Raw genomic sequence first — 22,995 nt, forward strand, 5'->3', positions numbered from 1 at the left:
GTAAATGGAGTGATCCACACTGCAGAATATGGCACACGTCTGATACTTCCCTTAATATACAGGAGGAGGAGTGTCTGCCAAAAGGCAAAGAAAGCACATGCCACCATCTTTCTTTCCCAGATCTCTTCATCCCTCGTACTAATTCAAATTTTCTCTTTTATCCTGAGTAAGTGTTGAGCTTTGCTAACACCAAAATTACATTTAATTACATTTTGTGATAATTGGTCTGCTGGTTGATTTGAAGGTTGATTAGTTTTTTGTTACCTGTGATTACAAACAGGCACTCTTAAATGTTGCTTTAGTGCCAATCTGCTGCTCTAGTCAAGAATAATTTAGATACATTCTCTTGTAATTGAAAGTAACCGCTGATGAAGAGGTAATCTAGCTGATGGATGGATCCAATACGTGTTCTCACCTGGTAGATGGTACCAACAAAGAAAGGTCCATGCACTGCTCGCAGTGGCAGAGCTTTTTAGTTCAGTTCATTACCATTTGTTGTTAAACAATTACATACAACCAGCACATACAGTCTCCATTGACCTGTAAGAGGAGGGATCATTATTTTGCATAGCATACTGCTCCCTTTAATCCCTGAGCTCTTGGCAGAAGTAGCAGTCTTGTTTCTGATCCTCTCCTGATTCAATCTGAATGGTGATGGAATGGAAGCTGTAGTGCTCAAACAGGGCTTGGGTAATATCTCTCAAAATCTTCTGGCTGTCCACTGTGTCTACTATAGATAGCAAACAGAAAATAATCAAAATGCATATAATATAATACTTTAAAGAAGAGTGTTTACTGACAGAAACTATTCACAAAGTTCTAACAAGAAGTTTGTTTTAAGAAGTGTTTCTTGTCCTTTTTATCCTCCTTTCAAGAACCTTCATGTCAGCAAAAGTTTGTTCATTCAAACGTGGTTGGAATATGCAATTTTGGCAAGAGCTGATCTAAGAGTAATCACCAAAGAAATTCAGTTTGGCAGAAGACTGGAGGAAAGCAGAAATACTTAATAAAGATTAGTTCATTCAGTCAGGGAGTAGCACCAGTGCCAAGTGTTTCTGGTGGCTGATAGAACTCACTCTTTTTGGGAAGTGGGGACTCCACGAAGGGCCTTGCCTCTGAACCTGCTCTTAGCTAAACACAGGTGGACTTTTTTTCTTAAATAAACCTTAACTTGTGCAAAGCAAACAGATAAACAAGAAAATTGTTTGGGGCATGGACAGTTTGTCAATAGGGATAAGGACTATAATTTTTAAAAATATTTTTAAATATGAACTGTTCCCCTGGAGTTACCTCTACACTCCAAGCTATGTTTTAAAGATTGTTTTACAGGTATAGATGGATCAGGAATGCAGGTTTGCCCTCTAAGTTTTTCTTATAGGGATCAACAGTTTTCAAGTTTGACAAATTCACCTCAAAATCTACTTGATATTGTGAAAAAAATCCAGTCTGGGTCTAATTCTCCTTATTTATTTAAAATATTTTGTAGTGTACTTCCTTGGTCCATAACCTCTGCGGTTTTCAAGTTTTGGGCTAAGTAAAGGTCCCTGTTGTTTTGGCAAGATTTCTGTGAGGAGGATTTGAGAGCTTTGTTGTTGCTGTTGTTATTTTTCCAACAAAATGATGACATTTGTTTTAATAAGCAACACATATACAGTCACTTGTATCCCAATCAGGAGAGACTGACCTTTACTAGGCAGCAGCTGAATACTCACTCCCCATTTACAGAAATTTACTGACCTGTGGCAACATGAGCAGACAGAATAGTTTGATTTGTTGTCAGAGACCAAAGATGAAGGTTGTGAACAGACGCCACTTTCTCAACTGTTAAAATTCTTGCTTTCACTGCATCATAAGCAAATTCTTTTGATGTTCCTTAAAAGGAGAAATTTGTGGAAAAAAAACATATTTTGAAGATATAAGAATGATGATCATTAGAGGAAAATGCATTATGACCCTTTATTCAGTTAGATGTATAATTTTTATTAAAATATTTAATGCTTTGGAAAGCCTTTCACAGAATTCACTGTGAAATTTAATTCTATCCCTTGTATTATACTTTTCCATGGAAGAATGAGACTCATGCATGTCTTATGACATACTCTGATGGTCCATTTTACATAGGGAAGTGGGCTGTTTAGTTTTACACCAACAACTTTTGTGAGTGCAGATTTTATGGCATCACCTGAGCACCTCTGAGGGATTCTGGCGTCAATACATTTACACAATAGAGAAGCATCTGTTTAGCAGAGAGGGAAAGACAAACATAAAGAATAAAAATGTTTGATTCGGGAATCTTAGATGATAATAGATCCCAGGTCTAGTTATTGAGTAGATCAGTGATTGTTTTCCTAGATGAGCCTTTTTACAGAAGATGATGATGGTGATGACCTTCATTCAGAAGGTGATAGGGTGAGCTGCAACATGAAATTCAGACTTTAATCTAAATCCAAATTTGACCAAGGAATTTAACTACAGATCTTCCGTGGAGGGGAATGCACCTCTATGCCCATGTGAACAGCTATGCTCATCATGCTTCACGTGAATCAGTAAACTGAAAAATATTTTCAATGCCATCAGTTATGAAGTATAATAGTGCTAAGCACAGTATTGGTTAATTTTGTCTTTCATACCGTAACTGATAACAGTCAGTCGCAGGGTCTGTGGGGCTGACACCCTTGGGCAGACTGGATGCATGGGGTAAGAGCCACCTCCAATACCAACTCCAACATCCAATTTCTCTTTGGAAAATTCTGGGCAGAATATGCTACTTATAAGACAGAAGATCAGAGCCCTCTCCAGGAGGACAGTGTAAAAGGGCTTGCTGCAGTAGGGAACAGAGCACTGCCAATTTTGGCGTGTCAGCACTGCTTACAGAAGGTGGGGATCACTGCTCTGAGAAAAAGACCCCTGAGTGTCAGGGGCTGCCAAGCCTTCCTACTAGTTAGATTTTTTTTCAGTAATCAAGAGATCTTCTGATTTTTTGGCAGCCAAGATACAGCCAGCTGCTGCGTTCTGTCTAGGTACACTTCTACACAAATGTATCTCTATCTCACTGAAAGCAAACCAACCCTAAAATGAAACTTTACTGTAAAACAATATTGGAAATTTTCTTCCTTGAAACAGAAGTAGGTGCAGAGTGAAAGAGAGAAGTAAATAGCCATCCAGACAGTCATACTGAGTAACTCATATCCATTCAAAACCTACGCTGTTAGAGCTATTTTTCCCTTTAATCCTTATGTCTTCATAGCTGAGAAAGAGGTTGCATTATATTATTCAGTGTAAGGAAGGCAAAAACATGCATCTATGACTGCTCAAGTCATTTGGCCTTGCAAATCAAATGTTCAGGCCCATAGCTGACAGAATTAAATATTGCTAAGCCTAGCCGTTCTTGCTGCTGATGTGCTGAGAATTGTCTATTCCCTTGCAACTGAATGCGACTCGAAAGCTCCATCAGCTTGCTTTTCTGGACTGGCATAACTAAAAATATTTTAAACTTCTGCCTCTTGCACTCAGCCTATTTCACAGACACAGTTCAAAGCACAGTCTTTTCTTTAGGTTTTTTTTTGGCAAAGACTTGTATTTCACATGGGTAAAGGAATTACACAATGAACAAAGTAAGTAGACATCTCATATGCCAAAGGGGTGATAAAAAGCAATGTTATACATACGACAAACAAAAGCAACTCATTTTTAGGAACACATTGGGAGTTCATTAGCAAAACACTAGTACACAGATTTTTACAAAAGCTGGCATATGTATAAATCTTCTAGTGCAGTGGTAAAAACCAGTTTTGATTAAAATTTTAATTAGGTTTAAAGTATGATCAGAATTATGAGAATATTGGAAACTGAATCAGAAGTGTGCTATTATACTTTTGCCAGCAAGTATAAACATTATGGAGAAAGAGAGAGAAAAAAACAAAATATAACTGCATAGATCCTGGAATCAGGTCCTACCTTCCATTAACACTATCAAAATATCCCTTAAAATGGTGATGGTGGTTGCCAAAACAAAGATGGAAAACACAAATGTGCAGATTGGGTCAGCTATTTTGTATTCTGGCTAGAAAAATATGAACACATCACTTTGTTAATTTCATTGTTGTTGGTTATTGCCATTTTTAATTAGTTAATCTCAAAGAATAATATATTCCATTTATCTAGTACAGAATGAGTGCTGACCTTTGCCAGTTAGGGAACCTCAGCACAGGGAATGAAGGTGCTACAGATAAAGAAAGGGAGAGACACCAAAGTATCCTCCTTGCAGTTGAAACACCAAGAAGCAAGTGTAACACTCTTAACAGTCATTTCAATTCCCAAGAATAAGTATAATTGTCTTTGACTAAATTACAATGTATACCATTAAGACAGAGAAAATATTTACATAGTACCTAGTGTCACAATGCTATGAGAATAACTGTTATCCTTAATTGTGAGGAAGGTAAGTGAACTAATAAAACTAACCTTGAAGAAGATGATAAGTGCACTAATTAGCACACTAATACTCTGGAATAGATCTCCGATGGTGTGCACAAAGGCTGCCCGCAGACTGACATTGCTCAGAGCTGCCTTTTCCAGAGGGGCTGAGACGTGTTCCCTGGTTTGTGCCCCATGGCTGTGCCCATGGCCAGTCTGGTGCAGAATCAAGCTTAGTCTGCAAGACATGTAAAGCTGCAAACATCAGTGGGGTTATTGCATCTCTGAAAGCAGTGATGTCACACGCGTCATCAATCCTCTCACTTGTGAATGCTGAACAGTAAAATCAGACACATTAGGCAACTAAGCAGAGTGGCTAAGGTGATTCAGTGTCTTTTATACAAACAAGAAAGTCTGTGAACAGGGAAATTAATGAGGCCTCATTTTCTATAGAGTTCTTGAATGTTCTGACATCTAATAAAAAGTGAGATGGAGATTAATCTTTTCTTGGAGTTTGTGCATTCATAATTTCCCTTCCCAGTATAGCAGCTAACAGAAAAGAGGAGAGCAACTGCGACCTTCAATGAGAAGCAGGATCTCTCTTCTCTACCCCTTTCCATATCCTTATGAAACTCATAAACATTTAATATTTTTGAGGTCAGTATCTCTCTATCATTTTTTATTGAAATACAGAAGCAGGTTCAAGGTTCAAAAGTTATATGGAAAGGAAAACAAAGTAACTTACAGGATGTTGGCAAGCACGGCACAAGCAGAGGTAATGAGCATCACTGTAGCATCAATATCGTAATTGGGGTGTAGCAGCCTCATGCTAGCCAAATATGTCAACAGACCAGTCACCATCCAAACTATTATCATAGACATCAAAGCTCCCAGAATTTCTAGGAATTAAAATAATTTGATTTTAACAGGAGTCATAACAGAAATTCAAGAAATTTTAAGAGATTGATGGTAATGCTTCCAGGTTTGTGAGTTTTACAGCCAGGAGAGTTACTTCTTGTGTGTTGGCAGCCTTGATGCACACAAAGAATGGGCCAAACCCCATTCTGATCATAGCAAATCCAGTGGCTACCCAAGGCAGCCCTGTGCATGTGGTGACTTAGCTCTGTTCTACCTGTTCCTACTTTTGTCCCCTATCCAGAGTTGAATTCATGCAGTATTTGGAGAAACTGAAGAGATGAAAAAGATTATTTGGGGAGTTTTGGGAGGAGCAAAAGGAGCTGTAATGGGAAGGAAGGATAAAAGAGCAATTCTTTTATATCTTATGTAGTTGCCTGGCCCTGCCAGTATGGTGTGAAGACCCCAGGAACCAGCCCTCCTTCCCCAACAAGATTATCTTGGTCACAGGAGCAGAGGTTGGAGGGAAGGAGAGAGGCACAGCTCACCCAAACCCACTGGCAGACATAACCCCCCTCCAATAGCCTCCTTTGTTTCTGCACACCTCTTGTCACTTCACACTTCAGAAAGGCAGTGACAGCCCCCAACAAGGTCCTGCCAGCAAAAGCTCTCCTTTCTCTCTCCTGGGACTCATCCTGCCAATGCCACAAAATCATTTTTGTGCCACCAGCAGTGATGAGGACGAAATAAGTTATTTTTTCCCTAAGGCAGCAAAATTTAATTTTGTCTCTATTGGCTCTGAGTTGGGCTCAAATAAATCCATCTCCCAAGGCCACCTTTTATTGCACTGCCATAGGAGAGGACCAGGGATGTCTGTATGAACGTGCAGCATGTTTTTAATAGGATGTGGGACTAGTAATTGCCATGTGACTTGAATGGTTAAATGTGGTGCTTTATGAGCACAACTGAGACAATACCAAGGAAAATAAAAGCTCACAGTAAAGTGAAAGTCAGTAGATAGCCAGAAAGAATGAAGCACTTGCAGACCTCCACTGTCAGTCCATGAAAACAGCTGAAACTCAACTTATGATTTTGAATATATTTTTATGAGGGTGACTCTTTTTGCAGAAGTCCAAGCTTCAGATGCTGATCAAAAGAAACATTTTGTCTAAACCAGAAAAATAACAAATGAAAGTGTGCTGACAGGGAAATCTAAAAGTAGATAGAGAGAAGCTAACATAAAGCATATCTGGTGTGTATCTTTACTGCAAGTTACAGGTTGAAACCCTGCAAGTTTGGCCCAGCTGAAGTCGTTGATGTCTATGCTATCATTGGCATGCAAGAAGCCAGCAGATTTTGTGAACACTTGTATGAATATCTGTGTGCATGTGTGCATATACTCCACAATGGAGTATGTTAGAGGTCATCTTTACCAACACAGGTGAAAATACATATTACTTCTCAATGTATTATCTTAGCAAAAGTTTAACTAAGCTTACAGACCAGTTCAGTAGTACTAAATAGTAGTATTTTACTCAAGATGTTCTCAGTTACATTTCTTCAGAACTACTAGCGCTAACAGAGCACAGCAAACAATAGTGTAGTATTGTTTGGGAATCTCTGAATCCTACCAGAGATAAAGAAATTGAGGTTGAAGAGAGCTTTCCTACCTGGAAGTAGGTCTGAATCACACTACCAGTTTCATTCAATATTGTGCTTCTAGCCAGGTTGCTGAAAGTAGCTGCACACCCAAAGGATTGCATTGAACTGCTGTCTTGACTGGTTCTGCTGCCTGGTTCTGGCTATAGAGGACAGGAGGCATTCAGATGGCTTCTGCTAAACCTGAGCCCTGTCATACACAGCCTTTGCATGACAAACCCTATCTATCAGTCTGAGAAAAGCAGTGAAAATACAGCTTCCAGTGTCATGGAGGGCTGCAGCTGCGAAACCTTGGTAGTCAGTGCACAGTGACTCTGCCACCCACCTGACTGCCCTCAGCTACTCTATTAAGGCACCCACCTGCATATTAATCTGGAAATATAGCTGGGAAAATAAGCAAGAAACAGGATAACTATCATGGAATGCAATTAAATAGCACAGACATTTGATGTGAGGTTCTCTTTGTTACCGGGATAAAAAGAAGATTTTTATCCTGCATTGCAATGGCAAAAAACTAAAAAATCTAACACAGACAGAGTGAAGTTACATGAGGTGGCTGAACCTGCCTACATCAGCGAGAGAGAAGTCCCTCTTTCACTTTCCTTTCTTCCCAGACTAGGAGAGCATAAACACAAAAAGTAGTTATGGATCAATTGACGGTAAGCAGTAGTTTGCTAAGGCTGCAAAATTCAGCTGTGTGTTGTCTGCATGATGCCAGCAATGCTTCAGTCATGGTAAACCCCCCCCTCATCCAGCAACCTGTTTGTAGCCGAGTTGGTAGAATATAGTTAGGGAGCCATATAAAGACAGGATGACTATGGCATATGTATTCCCTGGTACATTCTGCAGCTACAAGCAACCTTGGCCAACAGACATCCTCAGTCAGAAGCTGCTTCTGGACCTTCATGTTGAACATCCTTGAAGCATTTATCATCTGAGTCCTCAGTTCAGGTGCGTAGGTGTCTAGAGCCATTTGAGATACACTGACACCTCCATGTATGGCTTGACACAAGATGTATAGAAGACCCATTGGCTTATGGAGTGGCAGCTAGAGACTTTGTGGAACACATTAGGGCATTTCAAACAGCACTAATCACTTACATATGAGCAACTAAACTGAGCCCTGTGACATGCAGCATGGGATTCATTTCCAGACCAGGACAACTAAATTAAAATGTCCTCATGTAGGTGTGAGCTAAGTGTCTAAGCTCTCTTTGTGAACAAAGGACATCAAATTAATTGTGATTCACATAGCTCCCTGTTCCATTGACTGACTGGAAACACTTCCTAGTTTCTTAACTATGATTGTCTAGTGGCATTTGAGATACCCTGGGCTTGTTCTTGGCATCCTGTGCAGTCTCCTCTGGGTCTTGTGTGACAGCTGCCATTCCCATGCATCAGTCTAGGGATGTAGCACTAGGCTTCTATGTTTAAGCAGCTAAATGGAGTCTAGATTTCTGTTGGACATATCGGAAACTTGGACCCTGTGCTCACATATGTGTAGACATTGATATTTAGGTGTCTAAATCTTGAACAGAATCATACCCCCAGAAAATTTTTCTCATAGCTAATATTGCTGGTGTCTTGTCTTTTGTAAAAGCAGTTGTGTTTGACTGTAAGACTTTTGGTATTAGGCGTCACCTGTAAATATATTCATTTTGGTTGAGGACAGAGAACTTTAAAAACCTACCAGTGCTTCCATCTGATAAAAAACAGCAGTGATAAAGAGAAATGCAGAGAGAGGATTTAGAAAATGGTAAATGTTAAAGGATCTCACTTTTCTATAAATATAACATTGCCATCTTTTTTAAACAATTTAATGATTTGCTTTATCATTCTATAAATAGAGTAGACCCTTATTTTTCTGGGTATTGCTGCTTTTATAGAAACTTGTGTTTCATAGTGGATTGAGAACTTGGTTTTCCTCACACTCAAGTCACTGAGGGAAGCTGCTGTTATCTCAGCCAAAGCTAGCACCAGCCCAAAACTACATTAAATAATGAACTGAAAGACATTTTTGTAGATAAGAGATGACTGTGCTCTTTACTTCTTTGAAGCTCACTGGCTTCCTCTATTTGTTGTGTCCTGGGGGCTTTGAGAGCATTAATGCACTATCTCTAAATATCTGCAGACCTACATTGGACATTGGCACATTTTCCAGTCCCTGGCTATGATGACTACCTTTTCCCATTCCACATGCTCATACTGTGACATGTTTGCTACCTGCTCGGTGCCACCCAAAAGTTAACTGCTTGGTGGGAGGTTTGGAGGCAAGCCACAGTGAGAAGAGGCTGATCAGGAAGCTTGTCAGGTCCACCAGGATGTGTGCCGCGTCGGTGATTATTGCCAGGCTCCCAGCAATCTGCCCACCTGTGTGAAACATGCATCCATGTCATGGCTCTGGTCAGAAGTTTGGGTCAACCAGATCAAACTGCTTTGCTGTGAATCAAAGGGAACACTCAATTTTCGGTGATCATACACACAACTCAAAACTCTTCAAAGATAGTTTCATTTTGTACCTCATTTGTGCAGTGAAAGGTATGAATTAATAGAAAAAAATAAGCTAAATTTCTTTGTCCAGGAGAGAGACAGAGTTCTAAGGACAATAAGCGTTGTGATACATTAGTGCTGTGGTTATATTACTATTGGACTGGTTTGCTGTGACAATTTTAATATCATATTTTTTTGTGAAAAGCAGTATTAGGGATCCCATTTCCAGTATTGTCCCACTATCTTTTCACAGATCACTGATATTTTTATATATGTACAGAAACTCAGATACTTAGTTTATGGGATTAATTTCCTATTTGTTATAGGGAAATACGTATGTTCTTGCTGAGATTTGGATGGCTGGATGCCCAACTGCTTATTTGTGACAGACAACACTAAAACAGGAGTAAAAAGAAAGGTCCCAGTAGAAAAGCTGTGATAAACAACTGACCATTTTGGCGAGGGCATAGAGAAAAATATTCTGTGTGCAGGACTAATCTATCATTTTGCATCTGTAATACATGATTTAATATTCCTGCTAGAGCTGGAAAAATGTGTCTGAATGTCATTTCACTTTGGGGGGTTTTGGTTTCATGTGAATCCTGGGAAAAAAAAAAAAAAAAACAAAAAAAAAGCAAACACAAAAAACCCCAAAACATTTTAGGCCATCTGAAACCACGTTTCTTTTACCCAGTAAGCTAAATATCATTATTTTGCCAAAATCGTCTAACCATGTCTCAGGGCTAAAGGCAAATCCAAAGAAACTAAAAGATTGCTCTAAACTACCCCAGCTGTTGGTGGCTGCCGGAGAAGACAAGGATCACAGGCAGGAAGCTGTCCTGCCAACTTGTTATAACAGGGGAATCTTTTCATCACAGTGGAAATGTAGAAAAATGGAAATGTGAAATAATAGAGCCAAAACATCTAGTTTCTGAATTTGGCAATATATTTCCATCCTTCTTCAGTCATTTAATTAATTTCAGCTCACCTATTTCTCCTGATCACAACCCATATGAGAATCAATGAATCCTGAAAAACATCATAAAATGCCTCATTCAAACTTTCGGCAAGATACCACTGCCAAAGGGACATGTAGACATATCTCTTGTTTCCTTATAGATGGAAAGTCTTCATGCCAGCAGGATGGATTGTTTGTTTAATTTTCTCCCATATGCAGATTTTAGATTAGAATACCTAATACTGTATGGTTTGTACTGCAGGAGAATGTATATTGCACATATAGGGCATATATTGTTTTTCTCTGTTACTTCCCTATACATCTCATTTACAGCTGCCTGAAAGTTAATTCCCAAAAGGGAGCAAGCATGACTGCAGAATTTGGGGGCATCTCATTCTGTGCAGTAAAATGAAAAATTCAAGAGAATAAGGATTTCCCAGAACATGCGCCATGTGTAAATGCACATATACTTTTTAGCCATGACACAGCTCTTAGAGTTTCACTGTTTGCAGGATAGCTGTTTCTCAAGCGGGAAGCAATTTTGCATAGCAGAAGGAAGTAGGCTTGTCTGACAGTGCACAGATGTTACCAACCAAGGCATCAGCTATCTTTCAGCAATCAAATATGTAGAGCACAAGCTGCCTGCAGAGCCCTATTGCATTTTAGATACTGTATTTCCATGTTCTGTGGGACAGCATTACACAAGCTTGCTTCTAGCCTGCCATCTTTGAAAAATGTTGGCAAATTATTATTTTATGTATTGTTGGCATAATTAATGCCTTGGGTGAGCTTCTGAGATCTCAGTCTGCTTATCTTAGCAATGTGGTCAAGTCTTTATATTCCTTTCTGACATGAGGACACATGCAGCGTTTGTCTCTCTCTCTAGTGCCCAAATGGAAATAAAGTATTCTGAAATCTGCATTTGGTCCTTAGCCACTAAAAATCCTTGGAAAGCTCTTTTGTATCAGGGCTGTACATAGGATGTCATCGGTTTGACTGATATCTCCAAATCTATGGAGATCGTGATGTATCTGCATAAGAAGAACAGAAGATAATTATCTTTTGGAGACAGTTGGTGTATTAGGCTCAGCCAACAGTGCCCCTTTTGGGAGAGCAGTACAGGCCAGCACAGACCAGTTTGAGCAAAAATATCACAGGAAAGATCTAGGGATTCAAAGAAGCACAACTTTTCAACCTTTTTGAAAGTGATGCAGCTTTGTTTCTTCTGTTTAGCATAATAATGCCCACTGAAGCTGTTTGCCCTTAAGAGGAGAAGGAAGGGGAACATATTCTTTATTTTCAATAGTAAAGCCTGTGTAACAGTTATAGGCTTTTATTGCTTTGTATCAATATTCCCAACAAGTGGCCTTTATGACTTACTATTACCCACAATGTATGTTTATAGCTTTGTATACCACAAAGCAGTAGAAATTGTCAGTCACTCAATGGTCAATCATCAGGCACAGGCAGTCTAGCCTAATGATTAAAAAAATTAAATGTATGGTTCATAATTACAAAAATCTCTATAGACTGCTGTCTGTAACTGCAGTTAATAACTGGTTTGTCAAAGTTTAATGGTCTGAAGCAAAATGGTCTTCAAGCCTGTTACTTAAGCTGTCACTGCAAAAAAGTTGTATGATCCATTAAGCAAAATGAAACATTTAGTTAGCATATCATCTGTCCTTCCAATTATCCTCCAGCATTGCTGCATTCACCAAACTTAAGCCTACTGATTATATGGTTTTGTTAGTAATGCATTGCTTCTGGCACTGGAAATTACTCCATGGAGATTAGTGGTATGCACCAGATTTCATGGGGGAATTGCACGTGACCTACAAACAACAGGTCTTCATGCAGATGAAGCACGTGGGAGGGAAGAGTTGGAGAAGTCCCTGCTGGGTTTGGCAGCCAGGGGAGAAGGCAGAAATGCAGCAGCTCTTTCAGTGTCTCCACTTCTCACCTGTGGGGAAGACAAAGCCTTTCTCCTTCATTTTCATGGGGCTCCAGGCAAGCTGAAGCTGGGAAAACATGGGTTTCAGAGGCTTTCCTGGCTGATTTTTGTTACATCCCCTGTGGCACATATGGCAAAAGTCTGTGGGATTCCTTATGCCTTATCTTACCTCACCTCATTGAAGAGAAGGGGAAATTAAAGAGCCAGGAACTATCAGGTGGGTATAAATATCACAGAAGCCATGCAGAGAGCAGATTGGTGAGACAAAATGAAAGCTAATGTTCTGTGAGCAAGCCAAATAGTTATATTAGATATTGTAGGACAGGTCCAGAAGTGAAAGCTAATTAGACAGGGGAATAAACTTCCATTGATCCCGAGACACACCAGCAGGCCAATTTAAAAGACAAACGTGCCCTGGTATAAATACATTGACTTAACTGAAGAAAAGCAGATGGTGAATCTGGCCCTGGATTTCCCTGGATTTTGTAAAGACTGTTGCATTTTATATCAGATCCTGCTGCTAGCAGCCTTCATCAGTGCTGAGGTCTCACTGGCCTGGATAAATATATAAAATCTTTTAATCTTTTCCAAAAAAATGTAACCCAATTTATTAGAAACCTTTTGTGACACAATGCTAACGCATGCTAGCCACTTTTAGCCAGGCTTAAAGACCTGGGAGAACAGTTCAGACCATTAACTAATCTTATATTCCTACCCAGATTCAATTCTTAAATGAATATATGAAAATATTTTGATAATTTCAGTTTTAAAATCCCACAATTCTTTTAAAGACTGAGAAGAAAGGAGAGTTATTTTATCCCAGGTGTGTTCACCTCCGTGCATCACGGGTCCCTATCAAAGAGCATACAAAAGGACATGAGTATGGCTGTGCTGGGCACCGAACTGAGCTCTCTTTGGGCAAACATACTCCCCTGTAATCTCAGCAATCATGAAGAAGATGCAGATTACTGATGCTACACAGAGCTTCCTTCTGGCTTGATGGTGCTCCCTTTTTCTGTTCTCATAGGCCTGTGAGTAGCCATGACAGTGATATGCTGGATTAGCTTCAGTAACTTCTGCTTCCTGCTGCTGCCTCTCTTCATTTAAATTCTTCTGATGCCAGCTCATCCTTCAGGATTGAAAGAAACAGAAGATTAAAAAAGAGAAAACATGTTTATTTGGGTGTCTAACCTGCAGCCCCAGAAACTATGTAATTAATGCTTTTGAAGGATAAAAGCAGTGTTGGGAAAGCAGAGCAGGTCATAGAAGAGGCTTGCTCACACAGGCAGGGCTTTGCAGGAGGGAGCTGCACATGAAATGATGGCTCTGGCTGTGTTTCCCAGCTCTTTAGGCTCTCCTACATCATTTAGCAGTTTATGAAGCACAGGGTGACTTTCTTAGGCTGTATATTTTATGCACACTGTATGATTTTCAAAAAGTCATACCTCATGCAGATAGTAACCAAATTCAGCATAGCATGGAGACAATTCTATGGAAAATTTCATTTTTTTATTCCCAACAGCTTTGTCAGGAAGACTATTTTTTTAAAAAAATCTTCTTTTTCTCAAATATAATTGACTAAAGATATTTCTGTCCTCTCTTTGCATGTACAAAAACTATCAGCAGGGTCTAAGCGTAGAGAATATTAGCCCAAAAGTTTCAAAGACACCTAAAAAAAAATCAAATAAATCAAATCTTCATAGTATGCTGACCCCTTTGTGCCACTGATTTCATAGAAAGGCAAGAAGTTCAGCAGAAGTGGTTCTTCGAGCATTGCTCCATGACAAGGTGATTTCCCAGCCAAATCTGCTCTGCCACAAAACCTCAGTGCTGTCCTTCTCAGGGCTCCTGCATAGGAAATATGAGATGAGGGTAGAGAGGTCTGGGGCCAAGCACATTACATCATTGCAACTGTGGGAGCTCCTGGATGACCATGACATCTGGTGCTTTCACAAGAGCAGCCCAGAGACTCCCACAGGGGAGGCCCCAAGGTGGTCTGGTAAGCAAGGACATTCCCTCTTCCTTATCTCTCAACTGAGAAGAGAATGGAAAAAAACCAAAAAACCAAACAACATGTCCCAGGAGGCTCAACTGAAAACCATTATGTCTCCCCAGATACATTTGCTGCCACAGCTACTCCTGATGTGATAACCCTGTTGGTGAACCATCCCTTGCCATGCACTGAGACTTGTGGGAGCACACTGTGGCATCAAAAGGTGAATTCTGCCCAGATGCATGTACATAACTTCCATATAACCACGTGTTACAGCTATTTGAGGTCTGTGTGTGCAGGGCCGTAGTTCGCAAGCCTGCCCAGGAATGCAGCCACCTTCACTCTGTTTCTGAGTCTGAAATCAGCCTGGGAACATAAAGTGGGGCTGGGCGTAACTGCGCCCAGTAATAACAGCCTCTTTTCCCCATTCTAAGGACTTTTCTTTGGGACTAAGGAGAATTGCTTCTTCAGTTGTGTGAAGGAGACCTATGCTCCAGGAAGTACATGGATCTTGGTGACTTTATGTAGCGTTTCTACACTGTTTATGGAAGTGTCAAGATTCCTAAAATCTCGCTGGAAAGGAATCATGCCAGTGGCTGCCAATCTGCAGTAGTCGATGTCAAGAAAAAAACTGCACTGAAATCACAAGCTTTTTCCAGATGCCTTTTTGGGCAGCCTGAGGGGGCTGCAGCTGCTCAGTGCATCTGAAGTCCTGCCAGATGCCCCGCAGCCTGCACTCCACCAATGAGCGAGAGGCAAAGGCAGCCACAGAGCTGTGGGTGCCTTGCCCCTTCATGTTCATCAGCATCATAGAGGTACTGGTGAAAGAAGAGCTGACCCACCATGGCAACCAAGTCCTGCAACTATAGATAATCAGCATGGAACTGGTTTTGTAAATATTATTGAAATGTTCCAAGGATGCAACATGTTCCCCTGAGTCAGCCCATTTCCCAGCCAGGTTAGCGTGTGGTCTCTGTTTGCTCAGCAGAGGCGACCTGTTCCCCATGTACGTGAGGAGCTTGCATGAAAGAGCAACCGGTCGTATTTAATGCCTGATGCCTGGACACAGTGAATTTTCATAGTCTTTTTGTCAGTGTTTTCCTTTATTTTCCTCACAACAACAAATAAATAGGAGCTAGGCCATCTGGGGAATGAGCTGCCCATCTGGTAGCTGGGATCCCCGCTAGCCAGTCCTTCTCCTGTCTTTAGTTTTATATTCATCAGGCTCCTCATGTGCACTGTGTCACTTATGTGCAATATTCTCCTGATGAATTAGAAGGTACCACAAATTGATTCCTTCCAGATGGCTGAATAACATACTGTAGTTCTCTTGCTTTCCTCTGGAGATCAGGGCATGCAAGTTTTTCTTTCTTGTGATCCCCCTCTGGAGTTAACTTCCAATGCTTTTCTACAGTTTGCATGTAAAACTAATTTCCCTTTAATGCAATTTTCATCAGCTGGCATTGAACATTAAAATCATCTTAACGACATGAGTCATGATCAGCTCAACAGCCTGTCAGGGCTGGGATGCCAAAATTACCCCTGCAGATTTCTGAGCCACCAAATCCTTTCCTTGCTGTTAACAAAATAGGTCGCTTTGTGATCCCACTCCCTTTTTTAATCTTCAAGTCTTTCCATCAGCTAACAAAACCTCAGAGTACCACTGAGGGGTAGGAAAGCACTGTCCACAGATCTCATTGAATAGATGCAATAGCAAACAGAGACAGCGTAAACCCACAAATGTCACATATTTCTATCTAAAGGGTACCTAAATAAAAGTGGCCTGGTTGTCAGAGGTGGCGAGCATTCACTGCTCCCTTTGAACTCGCAGAGCAGCACCTGGCCTGATGAGTTAGGAAGACTCCTGCCAGCTCCTGTACGTAACCATTATTTTTTTCTTCCAAGAGCAGCCTGCCACTAATTAAAAGAATCTAAGAGACAGTTTTATAAATGTGTGAATCAAAAGTTTAAGGTGCAGAGATCAGCTCTGTCAAACCATAAACCCCTTCTGAGTCTGTTAGAGCAAGATGTAGCCTTTGAGCATCAGATCTCTGCACCAGCACACTGCAAGCAGAGTTCCAGATTAGAAAATCATCTTTTCTCCATTTCAAATTCTCTTTCCTTTGTAAAAAAGATTGCTGGGGAACGTCACAGAAAGGCTCCTACTGAGTCATGCCCAGAAGGGCAGAAGGCGAAAATCTTGATACGTATTGCAGATTCCATACAAATCATTAGCAAGAGCTTTTGATTACAACTTCCTTTTGTTTGTTTTCACTTGATCTGTTGGGTGCCTTGATCTGCAGGCTGACAGGAATAATTGCCATCCTCCTAGACCATTATGAGATCCCCAGTCAAAAGAGAAAAATGTGGAATCACTGCACTTCCCACAGGAGAGCATCTTCTTCACAAGGGAAAATAGTAATTTTTTGGTGCCTGAAAGAAGAATGAAACTGCCTTCCAAGAAAAATTTATCAAAGACATAGTCACCTCCCTTAGGCTGGCACCACTCCAACTTCAATTGATGTACCAATCCTGAATATTTCCAAGTTATTTAAGACCCTGTTTATAGCCTGGCTGTCCAGATTCTCCTTTAACAGTATTTTGGGCACAAACCAAAGATAAATATTTATATATTTGCATACATTTAGATGTCTACTAGATGAGAATTTGTCCTATGGTTATTTTATGTAGTCTCATTTTGAGAGCTTGGCCATGTATGCATAAATGTATTGTCAATAAATTTCCTTCTGCATAACAATATAACAATAGCTGTACTGAGTTAGACCAAAGGTGCGTGTAGCCAAGTATCCAAACTCTGCTCTGAGTGTGAGGGGATATATAAGGACAACGTACAAGAAAGGAACACGTCTAGGGCAGTACTGATCCCTGGCTGCACAAATCTGGAGGCTGGGAGATGGCTGAACCAGAACTTGTGTCTAATAGTCCCTTACAGATCTTTCTTCCACAAAACTGGATAACTTGAAAGTGTTGAGTTCCACTGTTTAATCGTGATTTTTTTAAAAACAATACATCCTTTTTTACTCTTAAGCTGTCTGCCTGATATTTTAATTAGTTCTTGTACTGTTAGAAATAATGAATGACCATTCCCTCTTTACCTTCATCACATCATTCATGATTTTATGTATCATTGTTATACCCATGAACCATCAATTTCCTGAGCTGGTGTCCTATTTATTTAATTTCTGTTCCCTACCTCTTACCATCTCAGTTCTAATTTTCTTTCCAAGATGGAGTGGGCATAACTGAAGGAGATGGTGTATGGCCAGTACTGTCAGACACAGTCCTTTCTAGAGGGTCCTCATGTCACCTAACACGAGGGCAAAAGCAATGGGATGGGTTTTGCTGAGTCCCCTAAGGTACTGTGTGCTCCTGGGGCCAGGTGGCAAGCCAGTACAAGGGAGACACAGGGCCCACAGCTAAAACCCTTCAGAAGTCACAAGAAACACCTAAAGTTTTCCTGAGCATTGACTTCTGCAAAGCACAAGGAGTGGTGAAAAGCCTTTATTTGGTGATCCCATAAGAGTTTTCATATCACTTGCAGGAAGGCAGAAAAAAGAAGAAAACATTCCCTACACGCTTGTTATAGAAAATCAATCTCCACCTGAAAAAAATCATCTCCCAGGCTCACTTCAAACTTTTTGCTTACTGGTATAAGCCTGGCAGACATATCTCACTTGATATGCCTTACAGAACATTTTTGCATAAGGCACAAGGTTCTGAGTGCTCAGCTTCAGACTCTGGTTCATACCCTTCCTGGAGGCTGGTGAGAAGTGGTGTCCTATCCTGGGACCAGTCCTGAGTAATATATTTGTCCATTACCTGGAGGAGGAGGTGGAGTGCACCCTGATTGAGTTGGCAGGTGATGCCAGCCCACAGATGCAGCTGAAACATTGGAAGACAAGGCTGCCTGTAGGCTGGAGGAAGGGGCCAATAGGAGCCTACCGAAATTCAGCAAAGATGAATGCAAAGTCCTGCACCTGGGACAGACTTCTGAGACCATATCTAGAATATAGTGTCCAGTTTTGGAGTCCCCAGCACAGGAGAGATCAATAAACTGGCACAGGTTCAGCAGAGAGTCACCAAGATGGTTGAGGGCTGAAGCATTTGCCCTGAGGGAACTGGACTTGTCCAGCCTAGAGAAGAGGTGGCTTCAGGGACACCTAACAGCAACCTACCAATATTTCTGAGGATGTTATTGAGAAGGTGGAGTTTTATTGCTGTGCATGGAGGAAGGATGACATAAATTGAAACAAGAGATGTTCAGACTGAATATAAGGAAAAAAAAATTGACTGTGTGGATAATTCAGTATTGGAGCAGATTGTCCAGACAGGTCATGCAGTCTCCATCCTGAGGGATTTTTTTCAAGACTACACCAGATAAAGCCCTGAGCAGCCTTGTTTTATCTCTCGGCTGACCCCACTTTGAGCAGGAGGTGGGGCCAGAGATATCCTGAGGTCCCTTCCAATCTGAATTATCCTACAAGCCTACAGCTGACCTGATTTTCAGAAAGCTCAGTTAAAGCCCACCCCCTTGTAAACATTTCAGGTTTGGCATGGGAGACCTCAATGCATCCAAGTCTGCTGGTGACTACAGACCAGCTTGGCATATACAAAACACCCTCCCCCACAGCCTTGTGTTCAGGGAACAGGGCCTGTATTCAGACTTCCTACTCACATGGTTAAGATAAAAACAGTTTTATTCCCTGTGTATTGTAATAATGGCATTTATTAAAAAGAAAGAGGCTGGGGGATGGCAAAGAAATAGGCAATCTGTGTGCAAAATAAATTCTGTTGAAAGCATTAGAGCTGTTCATTAAGCCTACACACAGGGAACGGAAAAATGTGGTAATTTATACCAAAGGCTAAGATGAGCTTATTGCTACTGATCAGCTTAAGACACCTGAAGCTGTGCGTGCAGCTGGTCTGTGCAAGCCCGAGCCCAGCAGGCTGCATCACCCCGCCATGCTGGGTCCCTGGGCAGGCTGGCTCTGGCCCCCAGGCTGGCACCCCGCGTTGCTGGACTGTGAGGGGGAGCAGGGTGAGGGCTTCCCCTGAGCTGCCAGCTCTTCCAAATAGCAGGGAGACCCCTGGTTATTGCAGGGACAGATTAATTAGGTTGTGCGGTTAATAAAACTTCACCTGGCAAGAAAAGCTGAGAGGAGGGGCAACACAAATGCCACATGCCTGGAAGACAAGTCTTCCTCCTGCTGGTGAGCTGAGTTACCACTGCCATAACTCAGCCAGCTCAGGACCTTTGCTGTGGATCCCTCCTGGGACTGGCCATCAAGCTCTGGGGCTGTTGGGCATATCTGCAGCAATCAGCCCAACAACTGCAATTGTTGCAGCAATTTGCCCCAACCAACTTCAGTCCTGAATTAAGAAATAATTATCGGAAATAAATCAACCTCATCAGAAGGTGAGTCAGCTCTTGGAAGGATGAGCTGTTGGGGATTCTTGCACCCAGTGTTCATCCTACCCCTCTTCTCACTGGGGATATTCCCTGTTCCTGGTGATCTGGGGAAAAATGAGGGCTTCCTCACAGGGCAGCCTAACAACTATCCCTGTCTCAGGGCACCCCTTCCCACACTGTGTAAAGGGTTTGTCCAGAGATGTCCTTGTGTCCAGAGGTGGCCAGGGGCTAAAGGACCTCAACCACTGAGGCTGTGCCCACAAAATTGCAAACTATCTAAAAAGCTCTGAGTTCTTCAGTAACTAAAATGAATTGCAAAATCATATGGGATCATTTTAAAATATAAATATTACCACAAAAGTAATTTTGGACAGTGTCATGTATATTTATGGAGCCATGCAATAATATTTAAATAATAACCCAGACATTCAAATGACTAAAATACGATGGCAGTGACCCCAGTATAAGAACATGAAGAGACAGATTTCCATTTGAACTGACAGTGTTTACGCCAAGTTTCTGTCCCACGCGTTTTAAGAGAGCCAAGCAATAAATAATCTGAAAACCAATGAGATAATGGAAATGTCAAGAGGTGCTAAATTGTAACTGAGCAGCTATTTTCTTTTAAAAATACTTGCTGGTCTGAGTCAAGAGGAAGAATGAAAATAAGTTCCAACTGCAAAACTATTTTGTGATAGACATTTATACTCATTTTTTAACCCAAGCTACAGCATATTGTATGTTTTCAGAGGGTCTTTGCTCACTCAGGCAAGCATTTACTCACAGGACCTTTAGCATGCAAGAAGTACATCTGCTTCAAGTCTGATAGACTATCCACACAAACAAAATTTTGCAAGATCAAGTCCTTAACAGCATCACATTTCTTTCACACCAAATAGATTATTTAGACATTCAAGCATGAACAAACCTTGAATCAAACACGGTGTCAATAACACTATTATAATTCAGCCTAAAATTGCAGCATAATCCATGAGGTTTTGCATCCTACAATAAATCTACTAAGCATATAAAATACATAGCAGGAGACACTTGTTTCAACAGTAGATTGGTTCAATCCATCACAGATGCAGACATATAAGGCTGCTGTCTAGTAAATGCATCAAACATTTAATAAGAAAGTTTGGGAAGGAAAAAATCAAACAAAACATTTTGAAAGTAGTGAAAAATGTTCCCTGGTTCCCTGTACGCACTGTGAAACTCCCCATACTTCGACTTTCGCAGCCTGTCAGCAGATCAGTGATCTCATATTGCTCTCAAAGACAAAGCAATGTCAGTGAAGGAAACAGAGTTGTGTTACCTGTCTAGGGCCAAGGAGTACTTCTTGGTGTCCCTCTCACTCACAAGGCAAGCTCTTTCAAGATGCTTTTTGGCAGCCATGAGGAAAGTCGGTGGGGTTTTGCTTGGGTTTCTTCCCCCGTTAAACTCTCTTTTCTCTGTTGGAAGTGGATGCGGTCAAAAACACCCTCCCAACTTATGCAGAAGTCTTTGCCAAATATTTTTAAATAAAAAGGTTTTAATAATCTTCTTAATAAACCCACCATGAGAGAAAGCTACTTCTCTAGTGCTGGTGGCATCACTAACATGCCAACTAGCAACTTGCTGAGTATGTCAGATTGGAGGTTTTGGGCCTCCCTCCTTTTTTTTCTTTTTTCCCCCACCATGTTTGATGCTGTGATATGCTCTTTGGTCATGCAGTGGGTGCATGCTCTCCCAGTCACTGGCTTGGGGTCAAGCGTGGCTGTGCACACACCAACGTGCATGCAGGTGCTTGCTCAGGCGCGCTGAAAGAGAGAATGAAGGTAATCAAAACAGCCTGATTTGCCTGGAAACAGTCAAATCACTGTTTGTCTTTCTGCTTCCTCGGCTAGGGAGGAAAGTACACCTCTCTCACCTCAGCTCGGCGCAAGCCTCTTTAATCTACGTCATCGGTCTAAAGACTTATTTCTACCCCTGGCACATTTGCTCCTAACGGTTCGAAACAGAAGAGACTGCTTATTATTGCCGTTTGTGACACAGGTTATTGAGATCCTCATTTCACCAGGAAGGACTGCGGGTTCTTATTTCTGCTTTATTCAGTTTGTTAGTTCTGTCGACAGCCACAGTCCCCGGAGGGGAGGAGAAGACCTCCAGCCTCACCTCTCTCACAGCCTGGCCTCAGACATGCTCTTCAGCACTAATGGGAAATTTTGCACTGGCGCTGCCTGTGTTTTACCGTATTCATGGCAGAAGCAGACTGTGATTGAGATCCCTACCTGTGCACTGCCTTTGCAGGAGAGTTTAGAAATAGGCAGTGAGAAAATTCTGGATGCTGCATTTAAATTCTCAGCCTTTACCACAGATAGCCTAATATGTATATGATGAGATGGGATCTCCCCTTCCTTTCCCCAACTTGAAAAACACCTACTCTGTCTGAGATTCATGGGGGCAGGGAGGCACATTTGTACATCATATAAATACAAAAAATTTCTTTTACACCATCAGAGATCCACATGTTGCCTCCCACATGCCAGCTGTGCAAACACTTCCCTGGAACCCATAAGCCAAGGAACCTATGGTATCTCAAACACCTTTCTGAACAGCTGCTGCAAGCATCAAAAATACATGTTTTTTTCTACAATGTGCTGTCACCTGTGCCTCTCTAGGGTCCTTTTCTCAAGAGATATTTCCCAGGTGCTTATTACCACGTACATACCATTATAAGCCCCTTTGGTGGAAGAGATCGATTTTCTGACTCACTCCTGGTTCTTCCTAGATTCTTCTGGACATTAAAAAGTTGCTCTTTAATGTTTTTTAAAGTTGCAGCCACTTACTGGACATGACACTGAATGATGTGAGAAGAGACTCAGGTCCAAGAATGAAAAGTTTGGACCCTGGGCATTTTCAGAAATCTTACAAAACAGAAGTACCACATTACTTGTCACCCCAGAAATGCCATTAAATAACAATTTTATTCTGCTCCCAAGAGGGAGGAAGGAAGACAAGGAAGGCAGCCGTTCCAGCTGTGCACCCTGGAACCTGACACAGGCTTATAATTTATGCCCAACAAGAGCTTCTGCTGGTTCCCCATCCCGTAAATACCACCATTATTGCAGTGTCCCTGTGTGCTTCTCAACTCATCTTTCCTTCAGAAATCACCAAACACTGGCATCCTGTCACAGATCGGGGATGCCTGAAAAATAAACCTGGCCTGGGACCTGATTTACAATAGATCACAGTCTTTC

The 22,995-nt window shown here is 41.3% G+C and overlaps 1 protein-coding gene across 1 annotated transcript; it reads right to left on the reverse strand.

Annotated features, from left to right (window-relative positions):
- Window positions 1-584: 584 nt before the first annotated feature.
- On the reverse strand, window positions 585-21,151 carry SLC30A8 (solute carrier family 30 member 8). The gene is made up of 8 exons (XM_074846675.1): window positions 21,072-21,151; window positions 13,254-13,458; window positions 9,154-9,292; window positions 5,162-5,315; window positions 4,465-4,654; window positions 3,958-4,063; window positions 1,738-1,872; window positions 585-730 (listed from the first exon to the last, which is right to left on the reverse strand). The coding sequence occupies exons 1-8, from the start codon at window positions 21,149-21,151 to the stop codon at window positions 585-587; spliced, it is 1,155 nt and encodes a 384-aa protein (XP_074702776.1).
- Window positions 21,152-22,995: the final 1,844 nt, after the last annotated feature.

This window comes from Strix aluco, chromosome 1 (assembly GCF_031877795.1).
Source record: "Strix aluco isolate bStrAlu1 chromosome 1, bStrAlu1.hap1, whole genome shotgun sequence".
Lineage (NCBI taxonomy): Eukaryota > Metazoa > Chordata > Aves > Strigiformes > Strigidae > Strix > Strix aluco.